General features: G+C 34.9%; 1 protein-coding gene across 1 annotated transcript in view; it reads right to left on the bottom strand.

Annotated features, from left to right (window-relative positions):
- Positions 1–19,861, bottom strand: part of Fmn2 (formin 2) — a 352,705-nt gene that overhangs the window by 125,746 nt on the left and 207,098 nt on the right. The window contains 5 exon segments of the mRNA XM_015483532.2: positions 1,970–2,090; positions 2,247–2,306; positions 5,285–5,431; positions 6,483–6,612; positions 6,771–6,862. Coding sequence (XP_015339018.1) covers positions 1,970–2,090; positions 2,247–2,306; positions 5,285–5,431; positions 6,483–6,612; positions 6,771–6,862 — 550 coding nt within the window.

The following is a 19,861-nucleotide window of genomic DNA, read 5'->3' as shown; positions in this document are numbered from 1 at the left end:
CAAATTACTGCAAAAGTTACATCCTATCTTGCAAGACTGACTTGTTGATCAGAGTATGGAATATTTTCTGTATCCCCAGAAACGCCCAATCACCACATCAGTGTATATGTGTGTGTGTGTGTGTGTGTGTGTGTGTAAAATTTCATAAGTAAGTCTATCTAATATCCATCATAATTTTGAAGCATGATAAATTGGATAAATTCTATAGAAAGAAAGGTTTTGTTTTCTATCAGTTTAAGAATTTACTCTTTTGGGGGTGGGAGGTACTAGGGATTGAACCCAAGGGTACTTTAACACTGAGCTACATCTATTCCCTTATGTCTTTTAAATTTTGACACAGGGTCTCACTAAATTGCTTTAGAGCCTCTCTAAATTATTGAGACTTGCTTGGAAACTGCTGTAATTCTCCTTCAGCCTCCTAAGTCACTGAGATTATAGGCCCGTGCCACCACTACTGGCTTAAGAAGTCACAGTGCCATAATACTATACAAATGTAACAAATTTTAAAATCGTTGTTATTATTATAAAAATAAAGGAAGTTAAGGTAATCTTTCTTGGCTTCAATTGATGTATACTTATATGAAAGGTTGAAGAAGGCTATAGAAGTGACAGAATTTCGGCCCTGTTCAACAACGATTGAGTCTTTGTGCACCCATAGCACTCAGCAATTGCCCAGTGTGAATTATTTTGCATACATAAGAACTACAAGCAAACTCTATGAATTTGTTATGTTAATTGAAATTTTTGTAAAAATATTTGTGACTAGAACATGATTACAGATGGGTTTCTAAAAAAAAAAATTGGAATTGAGTCTCTTGAAGGTGGGAGTTCATAACCCACTTGAATCAAAGTGTGGAATATGATATGTCAAGAAATTTGTAATGTTTTGAACAACCCACAATAAAAAATTAAAAAAAAAAAAATTTATGTGTCTGTTTTTGACTCTGGACAGTGGTTACCAGGCCTCTTATTTGTGTCTTGTAATACAATATCAAATGTAAATCTCACATATATTTATTCACTCCCTTTCTATATTTAATAGCTATGAATGGCTTAAATAGATAACTGGGGCATTTTCAATGCTATAACAAGAGTAACCTCATGAAAAACAGAAAAAAGGGATCATATTCAGAAAAAAAAATTTACAAACTATTTGCTTCAGTGTAAATATTACTTTAAATTTAGAAATTTGAGGAATTTCAGACTATCTCTCTTCAAAATAACTTAGATTGAAATTGTACTGCCTCATATCCATACTGTTAAATGGGCAGAAACACAAACAACTATGAAAAAACAAGAAAACAAAGTGCCCCAAACACACCAAGGTGCTCCAATAGTAGAACACATTGAAAACATAGTAGAAGAAATATCAGAGGAGGGTAGAATGTACATAGTTAAACCGATCCACAATATAAAGGATGAGGTAAGGAGTGAAATCAGGGATATGTTTCAAGGGTGAAAGATCACTTCAATGAGATTCTGAAAAAGTTGAAATCATTCTTGATTGAAAATAAAATAGTATGCCCCTGTGTTTTGTGACCATACATATATAATAAGATACTTTGTTTCCAGGAAAGTTCACAAACCACAAAACCTTAGGCAAGTATATTAAGGAAGTGTGAGTAGGGACCATTTATCTTTTAACAATGATATAATCTGTGTCCAACCATGACATGAATATCATGCAGCAAATGCTCTTGGCTATAAAATAAAATGAGATGCAAACCTGATCCTGATTGTTATTCAAATAACCAAGATACTATTAAATATCTAAATTTTCAACTCAACTTTCTAAACAAAAAAAAAAATAAATAAATCGACAAAATTTTTCTACTGCCACATACCCCTAAAATTGTGTCCTACAAGGCTACAAAAGATTAATTTACTTCCCTGAAAACCATTGAGAACACTACCTTTCTCATTAAAAAAAAGCATAAATAAAACATATAAGTTCAAAATTATAAGTTACCTTTTAAGTCTTTCTTCAGTTTTCTAAGATCTTTTTGAAAATCTTCGAACTTCATCTGTGAGGCCTGAAAAAGGTCCTGTGGTTCTGGCAGTGGAAAGACACACTGTTCTTTTCCAGCATCCTAAATAGCAAATATTACTTTTAAACAAATCAGCATTGATATAAATAAAAATTATGCAACAGCAGCAAAGGTAAAAACAAAAGCAAAACAACAAAAAGCACTGCCAAATTACCTAAAGAAAGAACAAAAAAATAATATACGTAAAAATGATCTTACCTCATCAAAATTTCGGAGATAATATGAAACAATATATGACAGAAGGCTTCTGCTATTGTCCTAGGCAGAAAGATCAAAGTAAGTAACAATATATTTTATAAATTATTAAATACATAGTATTAAATAAAACAAACTGCAGTGGACCCACAAAAATACATGACAAGATTAAAATTTTACATTTTTAATTGCCACACTAATTGTATCTAAAGAGTTATGTCTCAAGTGGAAGCAGAGCTGTTAAAGGGCAGTCATAAGTATAAATACTTTCCTATTTTTACACTCATCAATCATAAATTTAGTTCAACTTTTATGTTATTTATTTAATAATCTTATTATGAAGTTTTGTTCATTATTTTTATGTTTTACAATTACTACCATAAATGAAATAATTAAATATTGCTAGCTTTTCTATCTAGTTGGACTGGCAGATACTACTCCAACTCTAAGTGTGACCTGGAAATAGAAAAGTATCATTTCAGGTAAATGGGAGCTTTTAAAATGTGAACACATATTATAATTTGTTATATCAGCAACTGAGATTGAGGGATTAATACTCATGCAGCTTTAAATAAGATAATGTGTGTAGTACTATATTTTTAAAAAATGTAAAATTTCTTCCCATCTAACAGTATTGAAAAACAGCTTTTCACTTCCTTTCTAGCACATTAAGAGGTATTAAATTTTAATTAACTTTTTGGTTTGCTCCAAGTTAGCAGATAATTTGAGTTTGAGAGACCAGATATGTGTGTATGTGTATGTATTTATGAATATGTGTGTATATACACATATTTTTAAAATGAAAACCTATGATACAAACTAATTTCTATGAAATGTTCAACCTGTTAAACTGAAATAAGTTTGGCCTAATTTGTCTCCATACTTGAGTGACAAAGTTGGACCCACAGTGGCCTCGCTACATAATGAACTGAAGCTTAGTTTGATGTATACACAAATTTTCACCTAACCTGAATATAAATACCCTTATAATCAAGCAACTGAGTCTCAATGATAGCTGAACTTTTATTCAATCACAGGCTGAAAGCTGCCCAAATAAGGCCATATAATGCAAATGCCAACTGTTGTCAATCAGGTTGTTTCTGTATGTCACTTACTTTTCAGTGATTATAAACATAACCTGCACATGTGGAGGTCTGGTGCCTCCTGTACCATCTTTGGTCTGGAATGCTGCCTTGTTCTAGAACTTTTATTTCTCAAGTAAACTTTGTACATACAGTTTAATTGGATAGTTTTTCTGTTAACAGATAAAGCTATGATTTTTCCTCTGTTTATAAAAAGAGCAACCCTTCTTCATAATTGAGTTTGACATGAGATAGTAATATATCCATTAAAGGCTTCCCTAATTAAGATTTGCTTGTAAAATGATTTAAGCCACCTTTCTTGTAATTTGTAAATCAATTGAACAGCAGCTCATGCATCCATTACCGAAACATTTGTTAAAAGCCTGCTGGTAGGCATACCGAGGGTTAAATTCTGAGTGATCTAAGTAATAGTTCTGTCCATGGTTACTGAGGAGTAGTTACAGTTATATTCATTTTAAAGAGAAAGACCAATTCAGGAAGACTTTGCATAGCTTTTTGGAGGGCATGTGAAATTATTTAATAGTATTTGCTTCTTGATTCAGTATTTTATTTTTATTCTAGATTATTCCATAATTATTTAAATTAATACAATTTAACTTAACAAAGAATTGAAACAAAGATGTTAACAAATACAAAAAAAAAAAAAACATAAATAATCACTATTCACCTATAATTAGGATTACCACAGTGTATTTCGGATCCATTTTGATAAACTGAATGTTGTTGATGTATTTATATTTCAATGTTATTTGAGAAAGTTGTTTCAATTTAATAAGCACTTACTAAGAAATATTTGAAAACATGTTTAGGAAACTGATTTTTTTTAATAAATGTGATTTATTAAGTCTATACATTCCTATAAAATGTTTCTCATACATATATAATAGCATTTGAAATACATATGGTTATTTCAATAACCACCAAAATCACACACACAAAAAAAAAAATGCCAAGAAAGAACTATGTGATAGTTAATTTTGGGAAAGTATACTGTCTGGCATTTCATAGACACTCAATGAAAGATGGTGGATAAATATATACATATACATTTGTGAATGAACGAATAAACAAAATTTTGATGAAAGAGACCAAAAAAGTCTCTTTCTTATGAGAAAGATAACTGCATTATCCAAGAAGGACAATCCATACATTTTCAGCTCTAGAAGCCAATTGTTTACTTAAACTCAGTATTTTAGAAATGTGTTCAGAATTTCCTTCATCATAATGTTCTGTGTAGTGATTCTTTTATCAGAGAAACATAACTCTTTATTTTCTAAGTTTACCAAATCAGACTTTAGTCTGTGACGCTGAACATCATCCCTAACCTTATATTTCCACTGGCACTCTTACAATCTCTTAGATATTAATTTTAAACAAACATCTGTAGAAATTTATTTAAAAAAAAACTAGATTTGCAAAGGGACTTAGACATTCCCATGCACATGAGTATGAGGAAGAAAATAATATGTAGAAAAGCAGGATCATCTTTTATATTTTATTTATAAATTGCTTCCTTCATCTTTGTTTTGCTTTCAAAATATGTTAGCTGTTGACCTCTTTTGCCTTACATGGAGAAGAATAAAATAACAAGTAGACATCTAATTCATTCAAAATGATTAGTCCTTATATTCCCAAAAGATAAATACTAGCAGACTTGGTAATGATAGACTGAAAATAATAATTACTTTTATTTAAAATATTATAGGTATCCATTAGACATAGAATTCAAAATTATTCACTTCGGGGGACATCATTATTCATGTAAATTGCAAATATCCTGTGGTTTACTTTTATCTAGCTCAGAACATAAAGGAACATTTGATCTTGGAACATAAAGAAATATTTGTTACAACTGATTTACAGTCAAACCTATTGCCAAACAAAATGTCAAATAGAGTATCCTTAATTTGCCTACATCCATTAATACAAAATACTTACACTGCTTTTGACATCTTTCAGCTTTGGGAGAATGTCTAATCCAAAGCCATCTGCCTGTCCCCGAGTTTTATTTCCACCATTCATGTAGTTGCCAAAGGCAAGAACCAAACCTAGAACCTGCATAACCCCTGGGCCATTTTTTAATGTCTGTAAAACAGGATAAAGAACAAAGTTTTTCTTAAACAAAGTTTTACTTGAAACACTAGAAATCAATGCTAACTATTAACATTATAGTAATAGTTTTGGGTCACAACCAAACTTTGTCCTTCTTCATTACTATGCATATTTTAAGAGCAGTTTCTCTGAAGTTAACTTTAAAAAGTTAAAATGCTTGTGCCCACAAGCATTCAGATAAGCTTTTGTAAGTTGAGAGATGCCAATCTAGGCCTTTTCTGTGATGTAATTGCAAAGAAAACATATATGGCTGTAACGTGAACTACTACAAAATATCATCATCATCACCCTAATCGTGTCTATGTCTAAAACGATATCATATTTTTTGGCATAAATTGTGGAAAACCAAAAAGGAAAATTATAAAGGTTCATTTCCAAATGAGTATACACTCACTTCTTTCGGAACATACTTTAATTTTTCATGTCATTTCCTTTGAAAATGTCTTTAATAACGTCTCTTCACTTTTCAAAAGCATTTACCACAACTAGAACAAAATAGTACTATTGATTTTTGAAAATCAAAAAAACAATGTTAATATTAGTTTTTTCTGCCAAATATTTATTCTTAATTTTCAAAGAAATTTTGATCTTCTGTTGAATCAAATGGCTGCTCTAAAACTTTTGGTTAGAATATTTATGAATAATTTGTTGAGGGGCCATTCAATAAACAATGAAGGGAAGTAAATATTATGCCTTTAAGTCACAGTCACTTGGAAGTCTGCTATCTAGAGGGACCATAAGAAGTGAAAATTCAGTTTTGGCAAAAGCAGACATACGAAAGCTCTCCGGAGGCCAGCACATACTGGCCACACTCTCGCAACGTGGTCCTGCAGCCCCTGTTTGCCAATCTGACCGTGTGCTTTGATCTTGAAGCTCAATCATAAATGTTCCCGTCTGTGGGATTGCTATCCCTCCAATTTAATGAGGACTTAGAGTAAATAAAACTTTTTTTTGTAATATGAACATGACTGAACAGAATTAAATATCAGGACTCAAGCTTAGTTCTCTTTGGACCAGAACCTACCTCACATAATTTCTGTAGCAATTCCAGTTTGCGACGAATTGAGCAAATGCTTTCTGAAAACGTTGACTGGAACAGGATGCAAAAGACTCGCTCTGAAAAGTTGGGGATTAGTGACAGTTCATAAAGGAACCTAAGGAAATAAAGCCAAGTTAAGAGGAAAAATATAATTCATATAAACAGATGTTTATCCTCATCTCATCCAATTACATACTCCAGACGTTGTTTTTCTAAATGGCAAGAACCCACTGTGGCCTTGATGCCCTCTGTAGGGCCCAAAGGCACGCTTACTGTTCAGGTTTGTCCAGAGACTTGGCATTTTCCTTGTCTTTGGAGGATCGGCCGTGCTTCTCAATTTTTTCCAGTTCATCGGACTGAGCTCTCTGGAAAAACAAAAGCCCAGCAGTTTCTTAAAATCTGGTCAATTGTATCCCTTAGGTAATGATGATCTTAATAAAGCAAAATGCTCCATATTTTCATATTTCTTAGCATATGTTTGTAGTAAAACTTGACTTAATTCACAAGGCATTTTAGAGTGTAAATATGTTTAATACAAACCAGATCATCCCCCAAACTCCCAAATAATGTTATTGACTATTAGTGATCTGCAAAACATTTATTCATTCAAGCATACTTTAAAACAATAGTTTTCTTTTCTTGTTATTGTGGCTGTTTATAATGCTCTCTAGAAAGCACAAGAATGTCATTTTAAAAATCATATTTCTTATTCAGAAATCAATCAAATTAAGTTTGGAAGCAATTTGATCCTTAAGTTTTTATAACTTATTTATCCTATTGCAACCATTGTGTACTCCTTTTGTATTTTGGGGAAAGAAAAGTACAATTAAATTATTAAGACATGGAACAAAAATAAATGGTTTTGATCCCTTTGCTGAACTTGCTTTCTGAAACAAAAAATAGCTCCCGGCTAATTTTCTTCCTAAGTGTCTTCTTTCACCTTCTATAATGGCAAACTAAAAATTTGTTTTTTTAATAAGAGGGTCATCTGCATTTTAATTGTAAGATAGAAGACTTTATAGTATATTAAGAAGCAAAATCTATTTTCTTTTACAGAGCATTTGAATTATTTTTATTTGTATTCTTGTCTTTATTGTACAACTCACAAAGATGTTTCAAGAGTTCAAATAATACATTTTCTAAATGCATTAAGGAGTAATCACATATTACCACATTCTGAGTCTTACTCCAGTTCTCAGAACATAATATTATTATTATTTTTTAAACAGAAGAGCAACTCAGACAAGAACTGCTTTCGAAGACGAAGTCTTAATAGATTTATAGGGAATAGGTAGGCATCATCAAAACAAAGCTGCATTCTGCTCTGCATTTATTAATCATATTGAAATGCAGGTTTGCAGTTGGTAGGATTAATGAATACTTGTTAACTCAAAAGAAGTTTCTTATAACTGAGGACATATAGGCCAAAGAGAAAAGTTGGTTTTCTGACAATGTGATACATTCTGCTTTGGAATGTGATACAGCAAAAGGATACAAAGATGAAGGTGAATTGTTCTGTAAATGTCCCAGACTACTCCAAAACATAAGAATCTTTTTTTTTTTTTTTTTTTCAGAATTTCAGTTGCAAAGTAATGTAATGTTACTTTGCCCCCATTTACTGGGAGTAATATTGCCTGATTTACTTCTTGGTTACCTGGAGTCAGTCTCACAGACACCATGAGGATGTCACTTAAAGCCACATTACAAAATGACCTTTTGAAAATGACAATATCCATCTTACTGGCAAACTAAAGAACAGGGTAAAATTACAAAAGAATATTAAAGCTAAGAATACTGACAAGGCAAGAGTTACTGCAGGGTACACAAGTCCACACCTGAATAGGGTGCAGAAAGATTTACAATTTAAATGTTTCCTTTAAAAGAATGGGAGTTTTTAATCAAAGCAGTTGTTCCCCTGCTTTTTCCAAGCCCAACCTCATTCTATACCTAAAATCTCATCCAGCTCATTCTCATTCTCATCTCATACAATCTCATTGATTGTATCAATCTGATACAATCTGGTGAAATACTTATATTTTTTTTATTTGATTTTGTTTCTTGAAATTGACACGGACCTAACCTAGCTATGTGCTGGTACATGGAGCTGAATGACTAGAAATCCACTCCACAAGTCTAGCAACTTTCCCTGTATCCAACCAACAAAAACCTCAAAGGCAGCTACCAGAGAGAAAAGATGGACAAGGTAAATCAGAATAATTGAAGTTATAAAAGAAAAAATAAAATTCCTCAATGTCTTCCCAGCAAAGTGACTTTCTGTTAGTATTATATTCACATCCCAAACTATTGAGCACCTATGAATTACTAGTTGCACAGCCATTTATACCTTGTACTTTAGAAAGAAATAGACCTTTTCCAAACTATAACAAAACAGACCATTTTTGCTCACTTCAGAAAGAAACAAAGCTGCTCTTGACTGTCAGTATTTTGTATGGCTAGTAGAGGGAGCTGTCATTTATCCATGTCCCATAACCTTTTTTCTTCTCAACAATTGTATAAACATGATGCAGTACCTTCTATTCTATTTGCTTTCCTTTCTGGAGCTTAGATAAGGTAATCAACCCACCAACCAATCAATCAACCCCCCACCCACACACACACACACACACACACACATACACACATTCACACAGAGTAAATTCTCTTTCATGGTACTAACACTTATATTAGTCCATTTTCACTGCTATAATGAAATACCTAAAGAAGGTTAACTTTATAAAGAAAAGAGGTTTATTTAGATTACAGTTTTAAAATTTGAAAGTCCAAACAGCATGGCACAGGCTTTGAAGTGGGCCCCACAGTAAATGGGGGATGCATATGTGAGAGTGAGAGATCACATCTCTAAATAAAAGGAAAAAGGTGGTTTGGGAATCCGCCTCATTCTTATAAATTGTTCCCCTTAAGAGAGCTCAGGGTTCCCACGAGAGTCAAGGATTTCTAGGAGAGCTATCCCAATTCCTTCTGAGGACAGTGCCTTCAAAGATCTAAGGCCCTCTCACCAGGCTCCACCTCTTAAAACTTCTATCACCTCCCACACCACCACAAGCTTCCAATACATGAAGCTCTGGGAAACACACTCCAACCATGTCCAAGCTATCACAATGATGAATGAGCAAACACTGAACCAGGACTCCTGGGGGAAACCCAGGGTTCCGGTGAGCCTCATTTTCATCAACTGATCGAATGAATGTAACCTTTTGTAGGTTCAAAGAAGCTTTTTGAAATATATAATTTTGATTCATTAATGCTGAACGTAACAGCCAACAGCACCATAATTCATGCCTGAACAAATTTGTTTAACTTACAGAATTTTCCCCTAAGGCACATCACAGCATTCTTATCTTAAGAGCACTAGACATCTCTTCAACACTATTTTTAGGAGCCATTTTAGCCAGCAAAATCACTAACCAAAAGCACAAAAATGCAAAAAACGTGGCACTAAATAGACTGCAGAAAGAACACTTGTTTACTCTGTGAGAGCTGAAACAAGAAGGCAGAATGTTGCCTTGTTCAACCTCAGCTGGGAACATGCACTTTAGGAGACTCAAATGCTTCAGGGCATGTCCTCAAATAACCATAAAACCTCCGGGGATACTGATTTTGAGGTTACAAATATATTTTCTATTTGGTACTGGAAATGAACCCAGGGGCAGTTTATCCATCGAGCTATAATCTCTAGCCCATTTTTATCTTTTATTTTTAGACAAGTTCTTGATAGGTTGCCTCGGACTTCACGACGTTGCTGAGGCTGGCCTCAAACTTGTGACCCTCCTGCCTGAGCCTCCTGAGTTGCCGGAATTATAAGCGTGCACCAATGTACCTGGCTTACAAACATTTTTTAGTGAGTAGACAAATTTATCAATATGAAATCCACAAATAATGAAGATCAAGTCTGTATGAATCATTACTTCACAAACACACACCCAAGAGAAGAGAGTGAGCACCATCGCATCATTATATGTACATACCCTGGACTTTCTTCAACAAACTACTTAAGGAAAATGTATTTGGGGCTGGGGATGTGGCTCAAGCGGTAGCGCGCTCGCCTGGCATGCGTGTGGCCCGGGTTTGATCCTCAGCACCACATACAAACAAAGATGTTGTGTCCGCCAAAAACTAAAAAATAAATATTAAAAAAATTCTCTCTCTCTCTCTCTTTAAAAAAAAGGAAAATGTATTTATCTTCATACTAAAACCATGGAAATGATTGATATGCAGAAAGATGGTGGTAGCACACCTGAATACACACATTTGGAAATATTAATCATCTTAAAGATGATTAAAGCTTGGTATATCTCAGAAGTGACCTTGGCATATCTCAGAAGTCCCCTTGTAGCCTGTATACCCCTACTATGGCTTGAATGTATTCCTAGAACCGTTTATGTGTTGGAAAATTTATCCTCAAATTCTTGTTTATGGAATTTGGAGGCAGAACCATTGGGAGGTAATTAGGATTAGATTAGGTCATAGGGTGGGACCTCCAATAATGATTTTAGTGGCTTGCTTGCTTTATGTATGTACGTATTGGGAACTGAACCCAAGTGCACTTTACCACTGAGCTATACCCCCAGCCATTTTTATTTTTTATTTTGAGCCAGGGTCTGGCTAAGTCATTTAGTGCTTCATTAAGTTGCTGAGCCTGGCCTTGAATTAGCAATTTTCCTGGCTCAGCCGCTGAAGCCAGTGGGATTACGTGGATTAGAGGCTTTATAAGAAGAAAAAGGCCTAAATTAGCTTGCTTGCTGTCTCACCATGTGTTGTTGACCTCTGCTATGTTGTGATGTGGCATGATGCTGGTGCCATGCTCTTAGACTTCTCAGCTTCTAGAACTATGAGAAATAAATTTTTTGTCTTTATAAATTGCCTAGTTCTCAGATGTTTTGTTATAGCAATTGAAAATGGACTAAGGAACATTCAAACGAAGTTCAGACTACAATGAATATTCATTTTTTAAATGAAGACTGGTATATAGTGGAAGAAAGGTATGTCTGTAATTTTGTTGACTATATTTTTGATGCAAGGTTTAAAATAGCTATTTGTGAAAAACCAAACTACTACTTACAGTACAGTATGGTTGTATTTTTTTTTTAAGAATCATAATTGTCAAGTGCCTTATTCAAAACGACTCCCTCTTTTATTTTTCAGAAAATGTTTTAGAAAGGAACGTCACCACAAAATATCATAGGAGTCAATATCAGAAAAATGATCCAGCTGATATGTCATGGTGGGGATATATATCAGGTAGTAGGAACATGAGGCTTCAAGTTTGGACCTTCAACAAATTACTATTGCTCTCCTGCTATAATATCCTACTATTATGGTGTGGAAGAAAACAAAAGCTAGAAAATTCCAGCTCCTGCATTCAGGAAGTTCATACAGGAGGCAGACAAATGAATACATGTCATAAAATAGTGTGATGGACAAGAACTAAATTGTGGAACCAACCTAGATGCCCTTTAGATGAATGGATAAAGAAACTGTGGCATATATACACAATGGAATATTACTCAGCGTTAAAAGAGAATCAAATCACGGCATTTGCAGGTAAATGGATGGAGATGGAGAATGTTATGCTCAGCGAAGTAAGCCAATCCCCAAAAAAGCAAATACCAAATGTTTTCTCTGATATGTGGATGCTGATCCACAATTGGGATGGTGGGGGGATGGGGAGAAGGGAAGAACGGAGGAACTTTAGATAGGGCAAAGGGGAAAGAGGAAAAGGGAGGGAGCATGGGGTAAAAAAGATGGTGGAATGAGGTGGACATCATTACCCTAAGTACATGTATGAAGACATGAATGGTGACTCTACTTTGTGTACAACCAGAGACATGAAACATTGTGCTCTATAGATGGAATATGAATTGTAATGCATTCTTCTGTCATGTATAACAAATTGGGATAAATAAATAAATTTGAAAAATAGTGTGATGGGTGTTCCTGTAGTGGTTCTAAGCAATGCCTGCACGGTAGTGATAATTTAGAGAACATGGAACATTTAGAATCTGCACACAGTTCTGGAGAACTGCTAAGGCAAAAGATAAACCATCCAAAATCAGCTACCCTTGAGTCACAGAAGAAGAGATCCCTGGAGATCAAAGATGAAAGTTAGCCAAGGACAGACCCTGCAGAGGACTCACAAGTCAAAGAGAAGGAGGGAAAAGCCAGAGGAGAGGCCACGTGACAGAAGAGGTCCGAGATAGATGATGGGTTGGTGGACCAGGAAGGCCCTCCCCAGATGCCAGTGCATCTGGAGGACTTCCCAGCCTCCAGAACTGTGAGAAGAAAATTTCTTTTTAAATTACCCAGTCTCAAGTATTTTGAGAAAAGGGACACTTTAATTCTCAGGGATGGGAGCGAGGGTAAAAGGGAAGAACTAAGAGGATTTTTTTTAAACTTGTATACGACGGCGGAATGCATTACAAATATTGAAAACAATGCTGTTCTGTTTATGAGCTTGACTTTGTGAATGGATTTGGAGATGAGATCAAGGTTTAGAGCAGATGATGAAAAAAGAAGAGTGGAAAAGCTTTTGAAAGAACCATATGTGTGGACTGCAAACATGGGAGAGAAGGGACTATAATTAAATAGGAACGAGCCAGGCAAAGAAAATAAAGAGGGGAGGGGTCCTGCAATGGTGAAAGACGGGGGAGGGGATCAAGTTATTATGGAAATAACTAGGGTACAAAGCAGACAAAGATCAAGATTAGAGAAGCTGCAGTGAAGACAAGGAGGAAAAACTGTGTGCCTCCTAAATATCTTAAAAAGACACCAACGTGCTAGACATAGTTCACCAAAGGCCCCTGGACGCAGCTTGCCTCTTTGCCATTACCATGGTCACATGACATGGCAGCTCCCATGCTAGTCAGGTTTCCATTACTGTCATCAATACCTGAGATAATTACAAAGAGAAAAGGTTTATTTTGGACCACTGTTTTAGAGGTGATCCATGATTGATTGGCTCCACTATTCAGGGCCTGTGGTGGCACATGATGGTAGAGTACATAATGGAACAAAACCACTCACTTCGTGGACAGGAAGCAAAACAGAGCAAGGAGGGAGCCAGTCTGACAATCCGCCTCAAGGTCATGCCCCCAATGACCTTGGACCTTCCAATAGGCCCCACTTTTCAAGGCTCCGCCACTTTCCAAAAGTACTACCTTGGGAAACAAATTATTAACTCATAAGCCTTGGAGAGACAGTCAAGACCCACTATTTTTGTACAATCAGTGCAAACAATTACACTGCCTAAGAGTCAAACAAGATCTCAATGTTGTTATGAGAATGAATTTGACCTTGAAGCCCTTCTAGAAAGGACTGTAGCAATCCCTGGGTATCCATTGAGCAGACTTTGAGAAGTAGTATTCGGTATAATTTTCCTATCTAACTTACAATTAAATTATCTTCCACCACCCCCACACTTACGTGCTTTGGGTGACAGGTTTCAAACTGTTCACTACATCTTTAAAAAACACTATCCAAAAGCAAAATCAAAAATAATTTTGAAAAACATATTAAACAAAAAGCCAAGCATAGTGGCACACACTAGTAATCCCAGCACTCAGGAGGCTGAGGCAGGTGGATTGTGAGTTCAAAGTCAGATTCAGCAATTTAGGAAGGCTTTAAAGCCACATAGTAACACCCTGTCTCTAAGTAAAATATAATAAATAGCTAGGAATTATCAAGAATACAAGCAACAATAAATGTTGGTGAGGATGTGTGTGTATGTGGGGTGGGGTAAGTACACTCATACACTGTTGTTAGGACTGCAAATTGGTGCAACCACCATGGAAAGCAGTATGGAGATTCCTCAAAAAATTTGGAATGGAACCATCATTTGATGCAGTTATCCCCCTCTTCAGTATTTATCCAAAGGATTTAAAATCAGCACACTACAGTAATGCAGCCATATCAATGTTTATAGCAACTCAATTCACAATAGCTAAACTATGGAACCAGGTGCCCTTATTCAGATCAATGAATAAAGAAAATGTGCTATATATACACAATGGAATATTACTCAGCTATAAAGAAAAATTTGTGAGTAAATTGCGGGATATGGACACTATTCATGCTAGTGAAATAAGCCAATCCCAAAGAACCAAAGGCCAAATGTTTTCTCTGATATGTGGATGCTAATTTACAATAAGGGGAGGGGGTGGGGAAGAATAGAAGTACTTTGGATTAGACAAAGGGGAATGAAGGGAAGGCAAGGGGAATGGAAATAGGAAACAGAGTAGGATGAAGTTGGACACAACTTTCCTATGTTTATATATGAATACACTACCAATGTATTCCACATCATGTACAACCAGAAGAATGGGAAGTTGTACTCCAAGTATATACAATATGTCAAAATACATCCTACTGCTATGTATAACTAAAAAGAACAAATTTTTAAAAATATATTTTAAACATATATATATATATATGAATTAAAAAGAAATAAATTTGAACCTAATTTTTAAAAAATTAATACATGCATTAAAAATAGGGGGGTGGGTGTCTGTGAATGTGACTCAGTGGCTAAGCATCCCTGGGTTCAAACCCTGGTACCTGACACCCCCCAAAAAATTACACAAAAATATTCCCTCTATTTGCAGACATTGGACCTACGTAAATCTGAGTTCTGAGTTCCAAATCTCTTTCATATATGAGAAAACAAAATTTTCCTCCTTTGTCTTCTGTGACAAGTACCCATTTTCCTTAGAGTTTATATGGCATGAATGTGAGTCTCATCATAGTCATGGTTACTCACTATGTTTCTGATTATTCATTAGGGAGGCACACATAAGAACTGTGCCCTTTACCCAAGTGTGAGCCAAGCCTCTCATGGTGGAGTTTCTCAACCACTGTTTCAGAAAGACTGTTCAACTACATTCTTAAAAGGGACTCCATTTCCTTCGATTTATCATAGACTAAGACCTACAAGTTATTTTTCATATTTTTAGGCTTCACTCTGTTTCTCTCATTTTGTGTCTATGAAATTGATTATTCTGGACTCAAACGTGATAACATGTTAATTTATTATTTTTGAAATAGCCATTAAATGTTTCTAAGAAATCTATGCCTTGATACAATAATGACATTCTCAGGTCAATCTGAGAAAGATTCATAATCGAGAAGAGATAATTTCTATGTGCTTTGAAGAATATATTGACTCTAGATAGTTGGAGAACTAATCTCATTAATTTGCTGCTAAATTTTCTCTGCTTCCTCTTGGAGGCACAGACATCTACCCTATAACTCACACCAGCACTCCCAATCTTCTGCTTGAAATATGCTTTTCTCACCTTTGCTTGGCGTATTTGGTTTGGCTTAGATATCAGCCTGCCCTGAATATCTATCTGGATGCCATTGTAACTACTCTCGTCTCCAAGATGATAGCACAGAAACTTCTATATGTTTTTTTCTATGCTGCATGTAACACAATGTCCTTATGGTGATATACATACATGTCTATTTTTTCTATTGAGAGGAATTTAAGCTTTCTGAGGAAACGGATCATGTCTTATGTATCTCTGTATCCTAGTAACTAATATGGATCAGTGTATACTTACAAGTCATTACTTTTTTTAAACATCAAGAAATTGTCAGTAATTGAATAAGTTAAAAAAAAAAACCACACACACACACACACACACACACACACACACACACAAGAAGGAGGCTTCCAGAGTTAGAGAGAAAGAACAGGAAAATACCAATAGCATAATATCAATAGCACAAGAAACATTAAGGATGAATAATGCCAATTGCTTATCATCATTCTTACAGTGTAAAGAGTCTTTAAGAGATAAAATAAACTCTAAAATAGACAGCTGCACATGAAATGGAATCACTCCTTCCAGATGCTAATAGACAAATAAGTAATAAATAAGAAAGCTAAGCCCAGCCAGGGTCCATATGAACCCACTCATCTATACATTCATTCAACAATTTTCTCTATATGAAGGGATGCTAGTGATCTATCTGGAGTTTTATTAATGATGATGGGAGTCATTTATCGAAGTTCATTCATTCTTCTGATTTACATATCAATTATAACAAAAAAGAATTTCCAGGTTCCAAATGTTCAACTGACCAACCTTCCCTGTCCAAGTCTTCTTCACTTTCATTCAGGGAGTTTCCTTCCAAGATGACATCAGTTCAGTCTCTATTACTACAACTATTATCTTTAGCTATTTCATGTCTTTAACTGAACACCCCCCTCCCTTTCCCATTTTCATCCAGAACATCTGCAGAACTGTGCCAGAGTAGCCACTTTAAGATTTACTGCCTACAAATAAATGAAACAGACCCCAATTGCTTCTAACCTGGATGCTTTCACCAGCTACCAGAGTCATCATACTAAAACCATGTACCCCCTTCACCTAATCACTGACCAGTACAGACCCAGATTCCCTTCTGTCATTACTAATTCCACCAAATATTCTGACCTCCATCACCTCTAGACCCAGAGAACCCCTGCATCTGAATTCAACTAACTTATCTCCTAGGAAAAAAAAATTACTACTTCTTAAAGAGAGGAAAATATTTAGATGGGGTATATTGACATTGACTCATATCCAATTTTGCTACCTGAGTCTATCAATTATGCTAAGCAAATTTTTCTCAAATGATGTTCAATAGAACAACTTATGATTGCTGATATTCATTAGGAATTGCTTTATATCCATTTTGTAAACTCATGATGCCAAATATTCTTAGAAGTTGTGTTGTTGAAAAGACTATCGAATTTTTCCTCAAATTTAATCAATCACAAAATGTATGTATGTGAAAGACAAGAGGTCAGGGAGGGAAGGAGAGAGAGAATACAAAATAGTAATACCTCCAAGAAATCAGTGTTCTAAGGGACACAAAGTGGAAATACTGAGCCAGGCCAAATTTTTAACAGTTTCTTTATTCAGTTTCTTTACAATTTCACAAGGTAGTCATGCTAAATTTTCGCCTCTTTCCTCAAATATCATCACCTCTGTCACTTTTCTATTTATTAAGAGATCTTGCTACATAGTATTGTTCCTTTTAATTACGTCACATCCACTTCTTATAGATTTCCTCTCACTCTTTTGCTGACCACTCTGAGTCTCTAGTGCCAGGTCTTCATTCCCTGTTCCTGACCCCTATATAGCTTATATCTTTAGCTTGTGTTTCCTTTCCAATCCCCTGTTTCCCTTCCATTTCCAGACAAACAATACTTTCTCAATATTTTCCCTGGATATCTCAGAAGCACCTGGGGATAAAATAAATCTAAAAACAAACTCATGTTTCCTTCTCCCCAAACCTTTGATGATCCTCATTCTAATAAACTGGAAAACCTAGCCAGAGACATGGGGGGGTCATCTAGATAGTTCTGTATTTCACTTCCACATCTAATGAGTTGAGTTTCAGATCATGTCTACTGTCATCATCCTTGCCCCAAATACTACTGTATCTCTATTTAGCTACTTCAGTATCATGTGTGTTCTTCCTATAATTTTGCTGGCTATCTCTCATAGCACCACTGTGATTTTTTAAAAGAAGATCCAAATCAGAACATGTACACGCACACATAAAATTCCTTAATGGTTAGTCATTGTTCTAGAATAACACCACAAACTTTAACATAACACTTCATAGACTACAAACACTCCCTTTATTTTCTGCATTGCTTCTCATGCCATGTTCCCACTTGCTGAGTATATTTCATCCTCAATGATTTCCCCGTTTCTCAAATAAATGCTGCTCCTAAAGCCTAAAATATCCCCTCTACCACTCATCTTCCATATCTATCACTTCCTTATTTCAGCTTTAATCTTACTACTTTGGAGAGTCCTTCCCTGCCTTAACCCACCAAGCTGAATCCTCCTAACATATTCTAATTGTAGAAATGTATTTTTCCTTCATAGTACATATCCCAACTATAAATAAATATTTAAGGCCTGATACTCACATTGAAAGGAAAGCTCCCTCAACACAAGGATGATGTCTATTTTTGTTCATAATTGTACACACAGCATAGAGCATATGCCTGAAATAAAGCACCCATTTAATAAAGATCTAATAGAATAATGAATGAATGGAGTTTATTACATATAAACACCCTCAAATTTCTGCACTTCTCCCTACATTTTTGCTCTTCTTTCAGTCTCATCTTTCCTTCCATCTCTTTGCAACAGAAGTAATTAGCAGGAGTTAAAATGGGTACAGTTCCAGAAGTGTCTGGTTTGAAGTAGTAGAGACAAACATAATACTTGAGAATATCAATGATAATGGCCAGGAATCTTGCACGTATGTCCAATGGCTAAGTGGCTTTTCAGGTATCTGAAAGTCTTGAAAATTTAACCACATGTTGGCAGACAAGTGAGAAAACCCAAAATTCAGAGCCAGATACACATGAGATACTGTTCGGAATTACATAACTTCCTAAATAAGGTCAGTGAAGGAAAACATGATAGACGTTCTACATCCTTATTAACATCCTTTAATTAATGCATTGCCCAATTAAATTTCAATTGATGCAATCATGGATAATAACAAGGGAAGGTTGATGACCCTATCAAGCATAAAACATCAAAACTATCAAATTTCAACTCAGGACCTAATTTTAGTAGCAACCAAGTTCATAGCAGATATTTACAACAAAAATTGCGCCTACTACCATAAATTTAAAAAAAAAAAAAAAACTCCTTTATATGACTATACACAAGCCAAACCTGAAAGTCTTCTGCATAAGCTATAATATTTCTAGTCTTAAGTATATTACTGTAATATCATCAGAATAAAAGAATTTAAGGATGGTCTAATGAACATGTATTACATCAGATTGGCAAAATGTATTGCTTGCTAGTCGACAATACCATTTCCCTAAGGCTTGCCTGTCATCATAGAAAATTACTGGGAAATGTTTAGGGTATGTGTTCCATGAAGAACTAAATAGTTATAAAAGAGTTGATGTGCAAGAAATACTTGCTGTACTCTACCAAGCTAAAAGATTTGTTAACATTCTCAAAAAGAAAAAAGAAGAGGCAGATTACAGAACAGAATATATATAAAAACAATGGCTAGAAGAGACAGAGAACTTATAAATAATTTGACACCACACACGAGGATGTGCAATTCATGTTCCTCTGAGGGGAGATCTCTTGACAGACCCAAAGAAGCTTTAAGAAAAGGAAGCAAATAAACATTTCCATTATTAAACAAAGTTTAGAATCAACACAAAACACAAGAAAAATACTAGCAGGAATCAAAGCTAGAATTCAGTCAACATAAAAGTACTCCAGAAATAATTTTTATTAATTAATGATTTATTCTTCATATACATTTTTAAAGAATTTGATGACAATAATAACATGCACTTTCTTCTT

This window comes from Marmota marmota, unplaced genomic scaffold, assembly GCF_001458135.2.
Source record: "Marmota marmota marmota unplaced genomic scaffold, marMar, whole genome shotgun sequence".
NCBI classification, from domain to species: Eukaryota; Metazoa; Chordata; class Mammalia; order Rodentia; family Sciuridae; genus Marmota; species Marmota marmota.
The sequence above is the reverse complement of the archived record's forward strand: the minus strand, read 5'-3'. Positions and strand labels throughout refer to the sequence as shown.